At 36.4% G+C, this 15,324-nt stretch overlaps 1 protein-coding gene across 1 annotated transcript in view; it reads left to right on the forward strand.

Annotated features, from left to right (window-relative positions):
* The window catches only part of ATP11B (ATPase phospholipid transporting 11B (putative)), a 124,583-nt gene that overhangs the window by 91,226 nt on the left and 18,033 nt on the right, over nucleotides 1-15,324 (forward strand). Inside the window, exons 26-28 of the mRNA XM_042780284.1 lie at nucleotides 11,068-11,133; nucleotides 11,623-11,726; nucleotides 13,209-13,374. Coding sequence (XP_042636218.1) covers nucleotides 11,068-11,133; nucleotides 11,623-11,726; nucleotides 13,209-13,374 — 336 coding nt within the window. The remainder of the gene's footprint in view (nucleotides 1-11,067; nucleotides 11,134-11,622; nucleotides 11,727-13,208; nucleotides 13,375-15,324) is intronic.

The raw sequence follows: 15,324 nt of genomic DNA on the forward strand, positions 1-15,324 counted from the left end.
CATGAATATTAAAAATGTTCATTAATTTTCAACAAATTTTTTTAATTTATTAAGTTCTTTTTAACTTAGGAAAGAATGATTCACCCTTCATACAGTCCTCTGAAATCTTTTTTAGTAGGTTTGATAAATTTCTCTAAGATTTTTGAAGATTGGAGGAGTATGTATAACATACCAGTGTCTATGTGTAAGTATGTGTGTGTATCAAAAAACTGCTTTTCTGTGGGCAGATCTATACCTTCACAAAAAAGATATTCCTTTATTGCTATTCTTTAGTGTTTAGCACCTTTGGTTTTTCCTTTTCTGTTGGCAAGATTTGCAATTGGAGACAAAGGGAAGATTGAACTAATAAGTAATTTTAACTCTGTGTCTTCTAGATAGTGGAAGAGTTAGACTCAGTATGAAATGTTTTGATTTGCCTATGCATGCTTGAAAGAGTTACAGTATTTGAGGTATAACTGTTTAACACTGGAGCTTGTGTTAACAGTACAGGAGTAGGTTCTAATAAACATTTGTCAAGATTAGTAATTTGTTGAATGTTCATTTTATTTCTTGTATGTTAAAAATGAACTTAATAAAAACATTAAATTTTCTATGTAGTCTGACAGGATGAACATTTTTTAAATTAGTGTTTTTAAACAGGGCCTCATAGACTGCTACAGGTTTAGAACTAAGCTTGATAATTGTAGATAGTACTTTCATTTTACCTTAATTTTTTAAGCAAGTTAATCATTAAAGAAGAGTGCAATCATTATTTCTTTTTTATTAATAGAATTTTATGCTGGCAAAGGGTAAAATTATTTCATGAAATTTTTATCAGAAATCTTGATATAACTTTAAATTTTTTTAAATTCCTCAAGAATAATATATCATCTAGGAAAAGACTTCTATGAAATCATTAAAAAAAAATAAAAAGCTAAATAATTGGAAGGTAAACACCAATGAAGAATGTTTATTGAGTATACCATAAATTAGACAGTGACTAAAAAGTACTGACTGTATTTTTTAAAAGAAAATAACTTATCTCCTCCTTTATTGAGCCCTCCAGAGTAAGTCATCTCAGACACACTTGCTCTCACAATGTTACTGTGCAAAATATATTTGGAAACAGCTTATGTTTTCTAATTTTGAATTCAGCAAGGAAACATCCTCAGGGAAAAAGTTCTTTGAAATTATAGATAAGGAATGGTGGTAGGAAAATGTGAGAGAAATAATTCAAATTAAAAGAGTTTACCCTCAGTTAAAACAGACTTCCACAGAATGCAATGGAAAAGGTGTCGTGACTGGAGTTAAGAGCATACTAGATGAATAAGGATATCATAATGAAGGAAGCAAGGAAGAGGGCATTGTGGTCATATGGTGGTTGTGGAAAACTGATACAGGAGTAGTTTCAAGAGAGTAGTACCTGAGTTCCCATCCCAACATGACATTCTGCTTCTCCTGTGGTCTCAGCTGAAAGCTTCAAAAGAGAAGAGTAGAAAGGAAAAAAGGATGCTTTGTTAACTTAGAAACCCAAACACTAATAACTATTTTACTAATACCAGTGATCTGATATGAAAATGACAAACTAGATAACTCCTTTGTAAAATGTGGCCCTGCCCACATAAGGTTGTTTTGGTTTTTTTGTTTTTGCTTTTTTTAAAAAAAAAATGAGGTGCACAGGAACTCAAAGGAAAATATCTACCATTCATGATTTTTGTCTCTTTTATAGAAGTGTACCCAGTTTCAAAGACTAAAACAATTGAAATTCAAAAGAATAAAAGAGTGAGAGAAAAGGCGAAAGACAATTAGCATACTGTAGTTTCACTTGGACTTCTCCATTAGAGATTTTGGAAATGGCAGATCCTCGGTATTGTTCTGAAAAATACACTATGCACCGTTTCAACATGTTAAAAATTAAATGAGAAGGAAAGAAGGAAGAGAAAGTAATTCTTCACTCCTTCACCTAGCCTTCTGGGTATGGATCATTTGCAGATTAGTTGGAGAGAAATTATTAGCAATATAAGGTAGACTGAGGAGATGAAAAAATTAAGTTTGGGAGAAAGAAAAATAAGCCTTTTTGCAATATTTCCTATTTTTTCTTGAATTTTTAACTGTTTCTGCCCTTATTTTCTGTCCTTAATAATTTCTCTTTCATGCTATACATGTCATCAGCTGTTGAAACCTAACCATCAAATGGTAAGAGCTCTGTGTTAAGATTAGAAACACACTATTTTTTTTATCTATGTTCCTCAAAGAATGCAGCATCCTTTATTTCAGTTTGAATGATTAACCACTGTAATTGCCCATCAGGTCATTCAAGAACATGTAGACAATTTAATTCCTTTAGGTAGATAAAGAATAGAAAGGTTATGTGACAGAAATTTTTTATTTTCTAGTTTATTATATAATTTCCTCATATGTCCATTTATTTATCAAGTAAATATTTGAAGTACTAACAATATTGCAGGCATTTAATACAGAATTAGGTATAGGGCCTAAGGCATTTGACTGCTAACCAGAAGGCTGGCAGTTCAAACCCACCAGCCACTCCTCAGAAGGAAGGTCGGGCAATCTACTTCTGTAGTGATACTGCCTCAAGAAACCCAAGGAGGAATTGCTATGAGTCAGATCCAACTTGACAGCAGTGAGTTTGGTTTGGTTTGTATACTTGTATCTAGGAGCTCTAGTGGTGTAATGGTTAAGGCATTTGGTTACTAACCGAAAGGTGGATGGTTCCATCCCACCAGCTGCTCCAGAGAAGAAAGATGAAGCAGTGTGCTTCTGTAAAGACTTAAAGCCTTGGAAACCCAGTGAGTGTTGCTGTGAGTCAGAATTGACTTGATAACAGTGAGTTTGGTTTGGTTATACCTGTATCTAACAGACCTTGCTTCTTACACTATCACAGCAGTCAGTCATATGTTTAAAAACTATAATAAAGAGATAATTTGTACAAGAGAATTTAATTTAATAACTGATTAACTCTAGGGAAGACAGTTCTTTTATAAATAGATGTATAGTTAAGCATGATACATAAAAAGTTTTAATCTTTTATTCTTAAATCCTGTCTTGCTTAAGGAGCTCTGGTGTTGTAGTACCTAAGGCATTTGACTGCTAACCAGGAGGTTGGCAGTTCAGACTCACCAGCCAATCTGTGGAAGGAAGACTGGGCAATCTACTTACATAAAGATTTACTGTCTCAAAAACCCAAAGGGGGTCAGTATGAGTTGGAATTGAGTCAGTGGCAATGAGTTTGGTTTTTTGGTTTGTCTTCTTAACCTGGGACTCGGCTTAGGCAGTTATCCTGTCTTTCTATTATTATCTCTCTCTCTCTGCATCAAAATCCTCAAGTGTATAAATGTGCTCTAAGATCTCCCATTTTCTAGTAACAACAACAACCACAAAAAAACCCAGATACACAGGCTTCTTTGAACCCACAGCTTCCAACTCTGGCTATATTTCTTTCTGTATCTTTAGAGTAGCACTCCAAGAAGTTATCTTTTCTTACTGTTTCTGCTTCCTGGCCTCTTATTCCCCCATGGACCAATTCCAATGAGACTTTCATCCCCAGCACTACCATTAAAGCCATGCTTTTATGGTCACCAGCCAACCTGTACATTGCTAAATACAAAGACCTGTCTCACCTCTTATGAACTTACCTTTTGGGCACAATTTATGGAGCTTTTTTTCTTGCCTTATTATCTTCTCTCAGCTTCTATAACACCACTTTCTTTAGGCTTCCTTACTTCCTGTTCTTTTTCAGTCTTCTCTTCCTATTCTCAGAATCAGGGTTTCTCACCTCTGCACACTGTCATTTTGAGCCAGATAATTTTTTGTTGGGGCAAGAGTGGGGCTTGTCCTTTGAATTGTAGAATGTTTAGCAGCTTTCTTAACCTCTAACCACTAGGTACCAGTAGCATACATACATATATCCCTGTTGTGACAACTAAAAATACTCCAAACCCTGCCAGATGTCCCCTGAGAAGCAAAATAACCTCCCACTGTTCTAAATGGAACAGTGGCCTGGGGCTGAGTCCTAGGTCCTCTTTTCTTCTTTTTCTATATACCAGGTGACATCATCCTTCTCAGGGTTTTCAATGCTATCTATTACGTTGAAAAAGGAGCCCTGGTGATACAGTGGTTAAGCGCTTAGCTGCTAACCAAAATGTCTCACTAGCTGCTGTGCGGGAGAAAGATGAGGCAATCTGTTTCCATAAAGATTACAGCCTTGGAAACCTAAGGGGCAGTTCTACTCTGCCCTGTAGGTCACTATGAGTTGGATGGCAGTGAGGGTTTTTTTTGGCGGGCGGGGGTTGTTTGTTTGTTTACATGTTGAAAACTCAATTCCCAGAATTGCATCTCTGCAGTCTCTTCCCAGACTCAGACATATCTACGTTTAGAAGCCTCATACCAAAAAAACAAACCAGCCCCCCTGCTGTCAAGTTGATTCTGCCTTGTAGCAACCCTCTTTGAGTTTCCAAGGCTGTAAATCTTTACAGAAGTAGATTGTCTCATCGGTGGAGCAGCTGGTAGGTTTGAACTGCCGACCTGGTAAACAGCCAAATGCCTTACCCTCAGCACCACCAGAGCATCTTAGAAGCCTCATAGAGTTTTCCTAGCTCACAGAATTCTTCATCTTCTGCCAGCCCACTGTCCTTCTAATCCAAGTTTAGGCATCACAATCCATATGCAGCAACATTGATTCTAATGTAACAAAATATCCTGAGTCTTTCATTTATCTCTACTTCTACCACACTCCAGATCATCACCATCTCTTTCCTAGACCATAGTAACCTTCTTGGTCCTTCTTGGTCCTGCTTCTGTTCTTCCCTTTGCTATAGTCTGTTCTCCATACAGTTGCTGGAGTGATCTTTTAAAATGAAAATCAAATCATGTCTGTTGTTGTTGTTAGGTGCTGTCGAGTCATCCCCAACTCATAGCAACCCTCTGTACAACAGAATGAAGCACTGCCCGGTCCTGTGCCAGCCTCACAATCCCTACTATACCTGAGCCCATTGCTGCAGCCAACGTGTGAATCCATCTTCTTGAGGCCCTTCCCCTCTTTTGTTCACCCTCCACTTTACCAAGCATGACACCCTTCTCCAGAGAATGGTCCCTTCTGACAACGTGACTGAAATAGGTGAGACAAAGTCTCGCCATTCTTGCTTCCAAGGAGCATTCTGGCTGCACTTCTTCTGGGAGATTTGTTAGTTCTTTTAGCAGTCCGTGGTACTTTCAGCATTTTTCACCAACACCACAACTCAAAAACATCAACTCTTCTTCGGTCTTCCTTATTCATTGTCCAGCTTTCACATGCATATGAAGCAATTGAGAATACCATGGTTCGGGTCAGGCTCATCTTAGTCTTCAAGGAGATATCTTTGCTCTTCAGCAGTTGAAAGAGGTCTTTTGCAACAGATTTGCCCAATGCAGTACGTCTTTTGATGTCTTGACTGCTGCTTCCATTGGTATTGATTGTGTTTTCTCCATTCATTTTGATGCTACTTATTGGTCCAGTTGTGGGGATTTTTGTTTTCTTTATATTGAGGTGTAATCCATACTGAAGACTGTAGTCTTTAATCTTCATCAGTAAATGCTTCAAGTCATCCTCACTTTCAGCAAGCAAAGTTGTGTCATCTGTGTATCTCAGGTTGTTAATGAGCCTCCCTCCAATCCTGATGCCACATTCTTCTTCATATAGTCCAGCTTCTCAGATTATTTTCTCAGCATACAGATTGAATAAGTATGGTGAACGGATACAGCCCTGATGCATTTCCTTCTCAATTTTAAGCCATGCAGTATCCCCTTGTTATATTCGAATAACAGCCTCCGATCATGTACAGATTCCTCATGAATACAATTAAGTATTCTGGAATTCCCATTCTTCTCAATGTTATCCACAATTTGTTAGGATCCACACAATCAAATGCCTTTGCATAGTCAATAAAACACAAGTAAACATCTTTCTCGTATTTTTGCTTTAAGCCAAAATCAATCTGACATCAGCTATGATATTCCTCATGTCCCCTTCTGAATCCAGCTTGCATTTCTGGGAGTTCTATGTCAATATACTGCTGCAACCATTTTTTAATTATCTTCAGTAAGATTTTACTTGCATGTGATACCAATGATAATTGTTTGATAATCTCCACATTCTGTGGAATCATCTTTCTTATGGAATGGGTACAGATACAGATCTCTTCCAGTCAGTTGGCCAAGTAGTTGTCTTCCAAGTCTCTTGGCATAGCTGAGTGAGTGCCTCCAGCACAGCATCCATTTGTTGAAACATCTCAATGGGTATTCTGTCAATCCCTGGAGCCTCATTTTTCACCAATTCCTTCAGTGCAACTTCGAGTTCTTCCTTCAGTACCCTTGGTTCTTGATCATACGCCACCTCCTGAAATGGATGATCATCTACCAGTTCTTTTTGGTGTAGTGACTATATATTCCATCCATCTTCTTTTGATGTTCCCTGGATCATTCAACATATTGCCCATGGAATCTTTCATTATTGCAATTAGAGGCTTAAATTTTTTCTTCAGTTATTTCAGAGAAATGCTGAGCGTGTTTTTCCCTTTTGGTTTCTAACTCCAGGTCTTTGCATGTTTCATTATAACAATTGGCTTTATCTTCTCGAGCTGCTCTTTGAAATCTTCTGTTCAGCTCTTTTGTCATTTCTTTCATTTGCTTTAGCTATTCTCCATTCAAGAGCAAGTTTCAGAGTCTCTTCTGACATCCATTTTGGTCTTTTCTTCCTTTCCTGTCTTTTTAATGACCTTTTGCTTTCTTCATGAGTGGTGTTCTTGATGTCATCCCACAATTCCTCTAATTTTTGGTCATTGGTGCTCAGTGCATCAAATCTATTCTTTAGATGTCTCTAAATTAAGGAGGGATATAATCAAGGTCATATTTTGGCTCTCATGGTCTTCCTTTAATTGTCTTCAGCTTCTTGAACTTGCGTATGAGCAGCTGATGGTCTGTTCCACAGTCAGCTCCTGGCCTTGTTTTGTCTGAAGATACTGAGCTTCTCCATCACCTCTTGCCACAGATGTAGTCATTCTGATTACTTTGTACTCCATCTGGCAAAGTCCACATGTATAGCTGCAGTTTGTGTTGCTGAAAAAAGGTGTTTGCAATGAATAAGTTGTTGGCCTTGTAAAGTTCTATTACGTGATCTCTAGCAACATTTCTATCACCAAGGCCATATTTTTCAATATTTTCTGATGCAAATCATGTCTACCTGGCTCAAAATCTACCAGTAGCTTCTTATCACATTCTTTATAAAATCCCACTGTGAGCTGACTCTTCTACTTTTTGGATGTATTTCCTACCACTCATCCTTGTGCTCACTCTAATCCAACTACACTGGCTTTTTTGTTTCTTGAACAGACTAATTTGTTCCTGCATAAGGTTTCTGCACTTTGTTTCTCTACTTGAATGTTTTTCTCTCACAGGGTCACGTGGCTGACTTCCTTCAGGTCTTTGTTGAAACATCAGTGGTTTGACTAGGCCTTCTTAGCCAATGAAGTGCTATCTCCCTCACCTGTCTGTTTCCTACACTATGTGTAAGCTCCATGAGTATAGAGACTTTTATCTTATCACTAATATATTTGCAAGGGCTGTCATGCTGTTTGGCATATAATATACTTAGAGTAAAAATTTGACTTGATTAAATAATTAGGTAACAAATTAGTTCAGAAGAAGTGACCCAGGAAACAGACATTTGGGATAGAAAGTGTTTTGAGCATCTATTTCTCCTGAGCAGGGGCAGATCTGAGTTTAGTGGAGTCTAAGCCTTACACAGTGAGGATTTTTGTTTTCTTTATGTTGAGGTATAATCCATATTGAAGACTATACTCTTTGGTCTTCATCAGAAAAGATTGAAGTTGTCTAAGATTTCATTTTACTTGGATCCACAATCAATACCTATAGAAGCAGCAGTCAAGAAATCAGACATTATATTGAACTGGGCAAATCTTTTGCAAGGGACCTCTTTAAAGCTTTAAAGAGCAAAGATGTCACTTTGAAGACTAAGTTGCACCTAACCCAATCAAGGTATTTTCATTCACCTCATATACATGTGAAAAGTGGACAATGAGTAAGGAAAACCAAAGAAGAGTTGATACCTTTGAATTGTGGTTTTGGCAAAGAATACTGAAAATACCACGGACTGCCAAAAGAGCAAATTAATCTCTCCTAGAACAAGTGCAGCCGGAATGCTCCTTGGAAGCAAGAATGGCCAGACTTCGTCTCACCTACTTTGGTCATGTTGTCAGAAGGACCATTCCTTGGAGAAGGATGTCATGCTTGGTAGGGTGGAGGGTCAGCAAAAGAGGGGAAGATCCTCAATGAGATGGACTGACAGAGTGGCTGCAGCGATGGACTCAAGCATAGCAAGGATTTTGAGGATGGGAAAGGACCAGGCAGTGTTTTGATCTGTTGTTCATAGGGTTCTATGAGTTGGAGCCATCACGATGGCACCTAACAGCAACAACAAATTTTACACATTTTGGCAGGCCCACTGTAAGGAAGAAATAGCACAGAATTACAAATACAAACAGGTATATCTGAAAGTGACTGTGAGTGACATAAGTTTTTTAATTTGTTCTAAGTTGCTATTGAGTCAGCTCTAACTCATGGTAACCTTATGTACAACAGAATGAAACATTGCCCAGACCTGTACATCTTCATGATCATTGGTATGTTTAAGTCCATTGTTACAGCTGTTGGGAAGTGCCATGCAGCCTGGCATGCTCATCCTCCACCACCGTGTTGGACATTACTCTATTACGATCCATGAGGTTTTTGTTGGTTAGTGTTCAAAAGTACATTGCTGGTCCTTTCTTCTTGGTCTGGAAGCTCCACTGAAACCCATCCACCATGGGTGACCCTGCTCTATTTGAAATACCAACAGCATAGTTTCTAACATCATGCTGTTGTTGTTGTTGTTATGTGCCGTCGAGTCGGCCCCGACTCATAGCGACCCCTCCTTGGGTTTCCGAGGCAGTATCACTACGGAAGTAGGATTGCCCAACCTTCCTTCCGAGGAGTGGCCACCATAATGTGACAAACTGACAGACAGGTGGTAGAGTGACATAACTGTATCTCACTAAACGAAATCAAATGTAAGCCCAACTCAACTTCTCTTTAGCCCAATCTCAAAAATGCCCTTTGCTACTCACTTCATTACCAGCCTACTCAAGGGAACATTGGAATGGAAAGAGACAGCAGGCTTAACTGATTGGTTGTACTTAAGATACATTATGTTTGTTAATTTTACTACCAAAAAAGTTCTTGTGAATATATTCCTTCCTATGTATTCAGGGCCTTGAATGGAACCTATGCAGGAAGGAACCCTAAATCTTCCTCTGCTGCTAAGGAAGATATCACGTAACTAGCCTCCAGTCAGGGTCCAGTAAAACTGGCTCCTGAGGGATAGGCAGCGTGTAGTTGTTGCCACTTTCAGGCCCAGGTCCCCTAGTTGCAGCAGAATCTGCCTCCATAGCCCTGAAAGGTGAGAATGATGCTCCTGTAAGAGCTGAGACCTATTTCTGGTTCATTTCTAGAGGTGATAAAAGTAGGAAAATAAGCAGTATGACTTTTCCTTTTTTTTTTTTCCCCTCTTGACATAAATCCTCTCAAGTAAAGGAATGTTCATTGATTTTTCATTGTTAATACTGATTAATTTATTGATTGCTTATTTTATATATATTGGAGCTTTGGTGTTGTAGGGCCTAAGGCATTTGACTGCTAACCAGAAGGCTGGCAGTTCAAACCTACCAGCCGCTCCTCAGAAAGAAGGTTAGGCAATCTACTTCCGTAGAAATATCACCTCGGAAACCCAAGGAGGGGTCACTATGAGTCGGATCCTACTCAACGGCAATAAATTTTGGTTTGGTTTTATTATATATCAGGCACCCTGTGTTTTTCCTGTATCTTAATTTTTATAGAAACCTATGCAGTTTATCTCCATCTTACAGATAAGGAAAGTGAGATGCAAAGAGGTTAAATAATTTGTCAAGTAATGTGCTAATTTTTAAAAAGTTTAGTGGCACTGTGGTTAAAGCATTGTGTTGCTGACCAAAAGGTCACCATTTTGAACCTACCATCTGCTGTGCTCTGCGGGAGAAAGATGAGGCAATTTGCTTCCATAAAGATTCACAGCCTGGGAAACCCTATGGGGCAGTTCTACTCTGTCCTGTAGGGTCACTGTGAGTCAGAATAGAATTGATAGCAGCAGGTTTGGTTTGGGTTTATGCTGATTTTTAGAAACAACGACGATTTTCTTTTCTTTTTATCTTACAACTGTGATTTTAAATAGCACTTTCTTTTTTTTTTTTTTATTTTGATTTGGGTGAAAATTTACAGAGCAAATTCACTTTCCATATAGCAGTTCACGTACACTTTGTCTCATGAATAGCACTTATTTAAATAATTTTCCAAACGAATGTCAAAAATTATTATTTGAAAACTAAATTTATATAAGGTTTTTGTTACTTTCTTGTGTATGAAAATAAAATTCCTGACATTCTTTTCAGATTCTACATTTCTCAAACTTGAGTAAGTGGCATTGATGGCATTTAAGTGAATCTTTTGATTAATAATTCCATTGGCGTTATCTTTCCTTTCAGGTTTTAGTTTTCTGTGTGATTTCTTGTTCTGTTTATGCTTTATCCATAAATTCATTGGCAGGTGAACTGCTGAACTTCTGTTGCAATGGTTTCAGAGAATAGTTCTGATTGGATAGGGTTTTGTTATAACTTTTCCTATGTGGCAGGAGTAAAGCAATCACTAACTACTACATCATTCTAACATACATTTACAGAGTGTAACACAATTCTAAACATGTCTGTGGGTATCCAGTCTGATAATATTATCTAAAACATCATTGTACCTAATCATCATCATAATTTTGCTTTTCAGTGTTTCTTCTTACATACTCTAAACTACAAAAACATCACAGATTTCAAATATAACTGGCATAAATAATACAAGTGATTTTTAGTAGAGATATGAAATTGCTTTTTTGCCTTATGTCTGGTTTAATATCATTGATTTATAATGCAATAATAGTTGATTCTTTCCATTTAGATGTTTGGAAACTGGACATTTGGAACTTTGGTCTTCACAGTCATGGTTATTACAGTCACAGTAAAGGTATAGTACTGAAATTAGAAATACGGACAAATTTTGTGCTTATGTTTAGTAAATTTTCCTCACTTCTTTGGCCATAGATAGGTTTTTGTTTTGTTTTGTTTTTCCAGTAATACTTTCACTGATTGGTATTTTAATAATTCTTTTTGTTTTTGTCAAATTCTTCTGTGAGTTCCTTATTTTAGAAAGGCTCAGTTAATTTTTGTGGCCATATCAAGGTTTATTTCTCTATATATAATGCAAGACAACACAGTTTCTCTTAGGCCCTGGAAATTGCAGGGTTTTGACCTCTCGGAAGAGAAATAGTATACGCTTGAAATTACTCAGTTTCATAGTAGGACCCTTTCATTACTATTTATTTTCTGAGGGACTCTGCATGGCACTCTAAATCACTTGTAATTAATACATTTTATTCTTAAAGCTTTATTTTAAAAGTTAAAGCAAAAGTTATAGCTTTATAGTTCTAAATGTTTTTAATGTTTGTCTTTTCAGATGGCTTTGGAAACTCACTTCTGGACTTGGGTCAATCATCTTGTGACCTGGGGGTCTATTATATTTTATTTTGTGTTTTCCTTGTTTTATGGAGGGATTCTCTGGTAAGTGACTATATTGTATTTTAATTATATGAATTCAAGTATATAAAGTATGAATTCAATATATATAACAAATATATATTGTGATAGATTATATTATAAATAAAATGTGCTCAGAATAGTTTTGAGACCTTTATTTTATAAAAACACTTCTTTCAACTAATCTTACTAACAAGGAGAAAGAATTAACATTTATTGAATACACTACATTGCAAATGTTTTACAGGATATTACATTTATTCATCATAATGATCTTACCTCCATGTTTTCCATGAGGAATCTAAACCCCCAGGTTGCAAGGTTAAAAAGAAAGTACCATAGGATTTAAACCCCAGCTTATCATATTCCACAGTTAATGTTGTTTACACGAATATATTACTTCTGAATTACTTACTAGTATATGTGGTAAAATCAGTCACAAAGAACATTAGACTTTGATGCATAAGTTAACTTCTTTCTCAAAGGTAAATAGTTTGCTTCATCTTTATTGGTACAATCAGATTCATAGCTACCCTGAAAGATTAAAAGTTAATAGCTCTCCTAAGATTCCTTAGCTCTGGTGGCGTAGTGCCTAAGGCTAGCAGTTCAAACCCACCAGCCACTGCTCGGAAGGACAGTTGGGCAATCTACTTCTGTAGCGATACTGCCTTGGAAACCCAAGGAGGGGTCACCATGAGTCGGATCCAACTTGGCACAGGGAGTTTTAAGATTCCTTAGAAAATGATGGACAAGTAAAGTCTTTCCTTTGTAGAATTTATATTACATTTGCTTGCTGTGCATTTGATCCCTATACCAAGTGAAAAAAAGAATTTGAAATTAGACAAAAAAATTTAGATTAGCTAAACATTAACTTCCATTTAGGATCATAAGAAGAACCTTAGGAATGTCATTTGTTTTGTCTGTTTGGAATCCTCTTTATTTCTCCACATCTTTCTATATTTTCCCATATTCTTTTGAAAGATTATATACAAAAATGTACAAAAAAGTATCTTGACATTAACTAGTACTAGTGTGTGTGAATACATTTATTTTAAAACGATGTTTTTCAAGAAGAGACTCTGAGTAGAGTTTTTCATTCTAAGATTTGGGTAATCATTCCTTTAGTTGCTCAGCAAAAAATAGCGTTACATACTTTTTCTTACTTTCCTCAGTCTCTTAAGTCAGTATTACTACATTAATATATCACTACACATTCCTTACCACCTTTCTACCACTAAGATAAAGTAGAATTACCTAATCAACTATCTAACACTCTCCTTATAATAAAGACTATAGTTGTCATTAAAGTAACTAAATCATATTATATTTTTAACCAGGTCTGTATTGTTTCATGAGTTATTCAATTAATTAAATTATACTGATTTAAAATTTTGAACATTTTCATGTGGTATTCTTATAATTATTCTTTCAAATATAGTAGGTTTACATGATGTCTTGGTTTAAATGTTTCATTTTCCATGTTGAGCCCACATTTTTTCTTTGCAGGCCATTTTTGGGATCCCAGAATATGTACTTTGTATTTATTCAGCTCCTGTCAAGTGGTTCTGCTTGGTTTGCCATAATCCTCATGGTTGTTACATGTCTTTTTCTTGATATTGTAAAGAAAGTGTTTGACCGACAGCTCCATCCTACAAGTACTGAAAAGGCACAGGTAACCCTTTTTGTACAACCTTTTTAAATTCAGAATCTTTCACAATGAATAGCTGTCGTATTTTGCTTATGTCAAAAAGTATGAACTTACCCATTCCTATATCAGGTAATGTTTTTGCCATATAAGCATTGTTCAGTGTGATGTTTTAAGTTTCTTGTTGTTTCTATTAATTTTATAGCTACTGATAAATTAAAATTTTCAAAATACACATTTTTTCTTAATAAAACACCAGATTTTTAATATAAAATGATCAAGTTATTTCCAGTTCATAATATTAAATGTGGTTGTTGTTATGTGCTGTCAAGTAAGACCCGACTCATAGTGACTCCTCCTTGGGTTTCTGAGGTGGTATCACTATGGAAGTAGATTGCCCATCCTTCCTTCTGAGGAGTGGCTGGTGAGTTTGAACTGCCAGCCTTCTGATTAGCAGTCAAGTGCCTTAAGCATTGATTTAATAATTTTATTACAACATTCTATCAGATACATAGTTTGGTTTTCTATAGAAGGAGCTCTGGTGGCATAGTGCCTGAGGCATTTGACTGCTAGCCAGAAGCTTAGCGGTTCAAACCCACCAGCTGCTCCATGGAAGGATGACAGGGCAGTTTACTTCGGTGAAGACATACTGCCTTGGAAACCCAACAGAGGTCACTATGGGTCAGCATTGACTCAGGCAGTGAGTTTGGGTTTTTGGTCTGTCTTTGTTTTGTTTTCTATGTCTTTAGAAATGTTAGAATTTGAATAATGTTTTTCCAATTTATATTGTTTTCAAAGAAGAGTATAAGTCCTTTAACTTAATTTTTATAGACTGGATTACCATAAAATGTATTGTCTCACTAAGTATTTATTAATGAATATTCAACTACAGCAAATATATAATATTATGCTGCATGATGCTTATGAATTTCATTTGGGGCCTAATAGATTTCCGCCACTTTAGCTCTGTGACTCAGAGTCTGTTTTCTTATTAGTGAAAACATTAAAAGTGTCTATTTCATTACTTTTGTATGAGGAGTAATGAAAGAATGTTCAAATCCATAGTAGATACTCAAAAAAATGCAAGCTATTTTGTCAGATGAAACTTTTTTTGTGAATATTTTACTTTATATGAGCTAGGAAAAAAAAATCTAAATGTGGTCTATTAACTATACCACAAAATTGGGTATGTATGCTCAACAATGTATTCTAATGAGCTGTTACACCCTAGTATAGGCTGAGTTTATTAATCACTTAGTTCTGCTTAGGTTGAGATTTTTCCAGCATCTGTCCTACATACCAAGGAAATTTTGGAAATTTAGCTGTGTTTTCATGCTATGAATAGGATAATGGATTACTATTTTGTAGTTTCAGTTAGGCTTTGTAGTTTCAGTTAGGCTTTCTAAATGATGCATTAATTTCAGTTAATCATATCAACGTTTCTTTAGCATATATTTTCTTTCATAACTTAATCCCACCAAATATGCATGCTAACACAATTGATAGCATAGGCCTCTGAAGCCTGACAAACTTGAATTCAAATATTGTTTTTACCGTATATAAAATACATGTCTTTGATCAGTCATTTCTCTGTCTCATTTTCCTTCTCTGTAAAACCAGAATAATTCCTACTTTGCATGTTTGTTAGAGATAATGAATATCAATTACCTAATACCATGCCTGCACATTGTAGGACCTCAGTAGAACACTTATCATAAGGATGATGAGGATAAGGTGGTTGCTATGTGATATGGATCTCCAAATAAGTTGAAAAATTTGCATAATCTGATAACAGGCAGTCCCTGGGTTACAAACAAGATTAGTGTCTAACTGTGTCTTTAAAAATTTGTGGGTCAGTCAGACCAGGTTCATACGGTTTTTATTTACCCTTACTTTGTTGTTGTTGTTGTTATGTGCCGTCGAGTCGACCCCGACTCATAGCGACCCCTCCTTGGGTTTCCGAGGCAGTATCACTAC

Source organism: Orycteropus afer, unplaced genomic scaffold, assembly GCF_000298275.1.
Source record: "Orycteropus afer afer isolate SDZICR_OR568_19922 unplaced genomic scaffold, OryAfe1.0 scaffold00032, whole genome shotgun sequence".
Lineage (NCBI taxonomy): Eukaryota > Metazoa > Chordata > Mammalia > Tubulidentata > Orycteropodidae > Orycteropus > Orycteropus afer.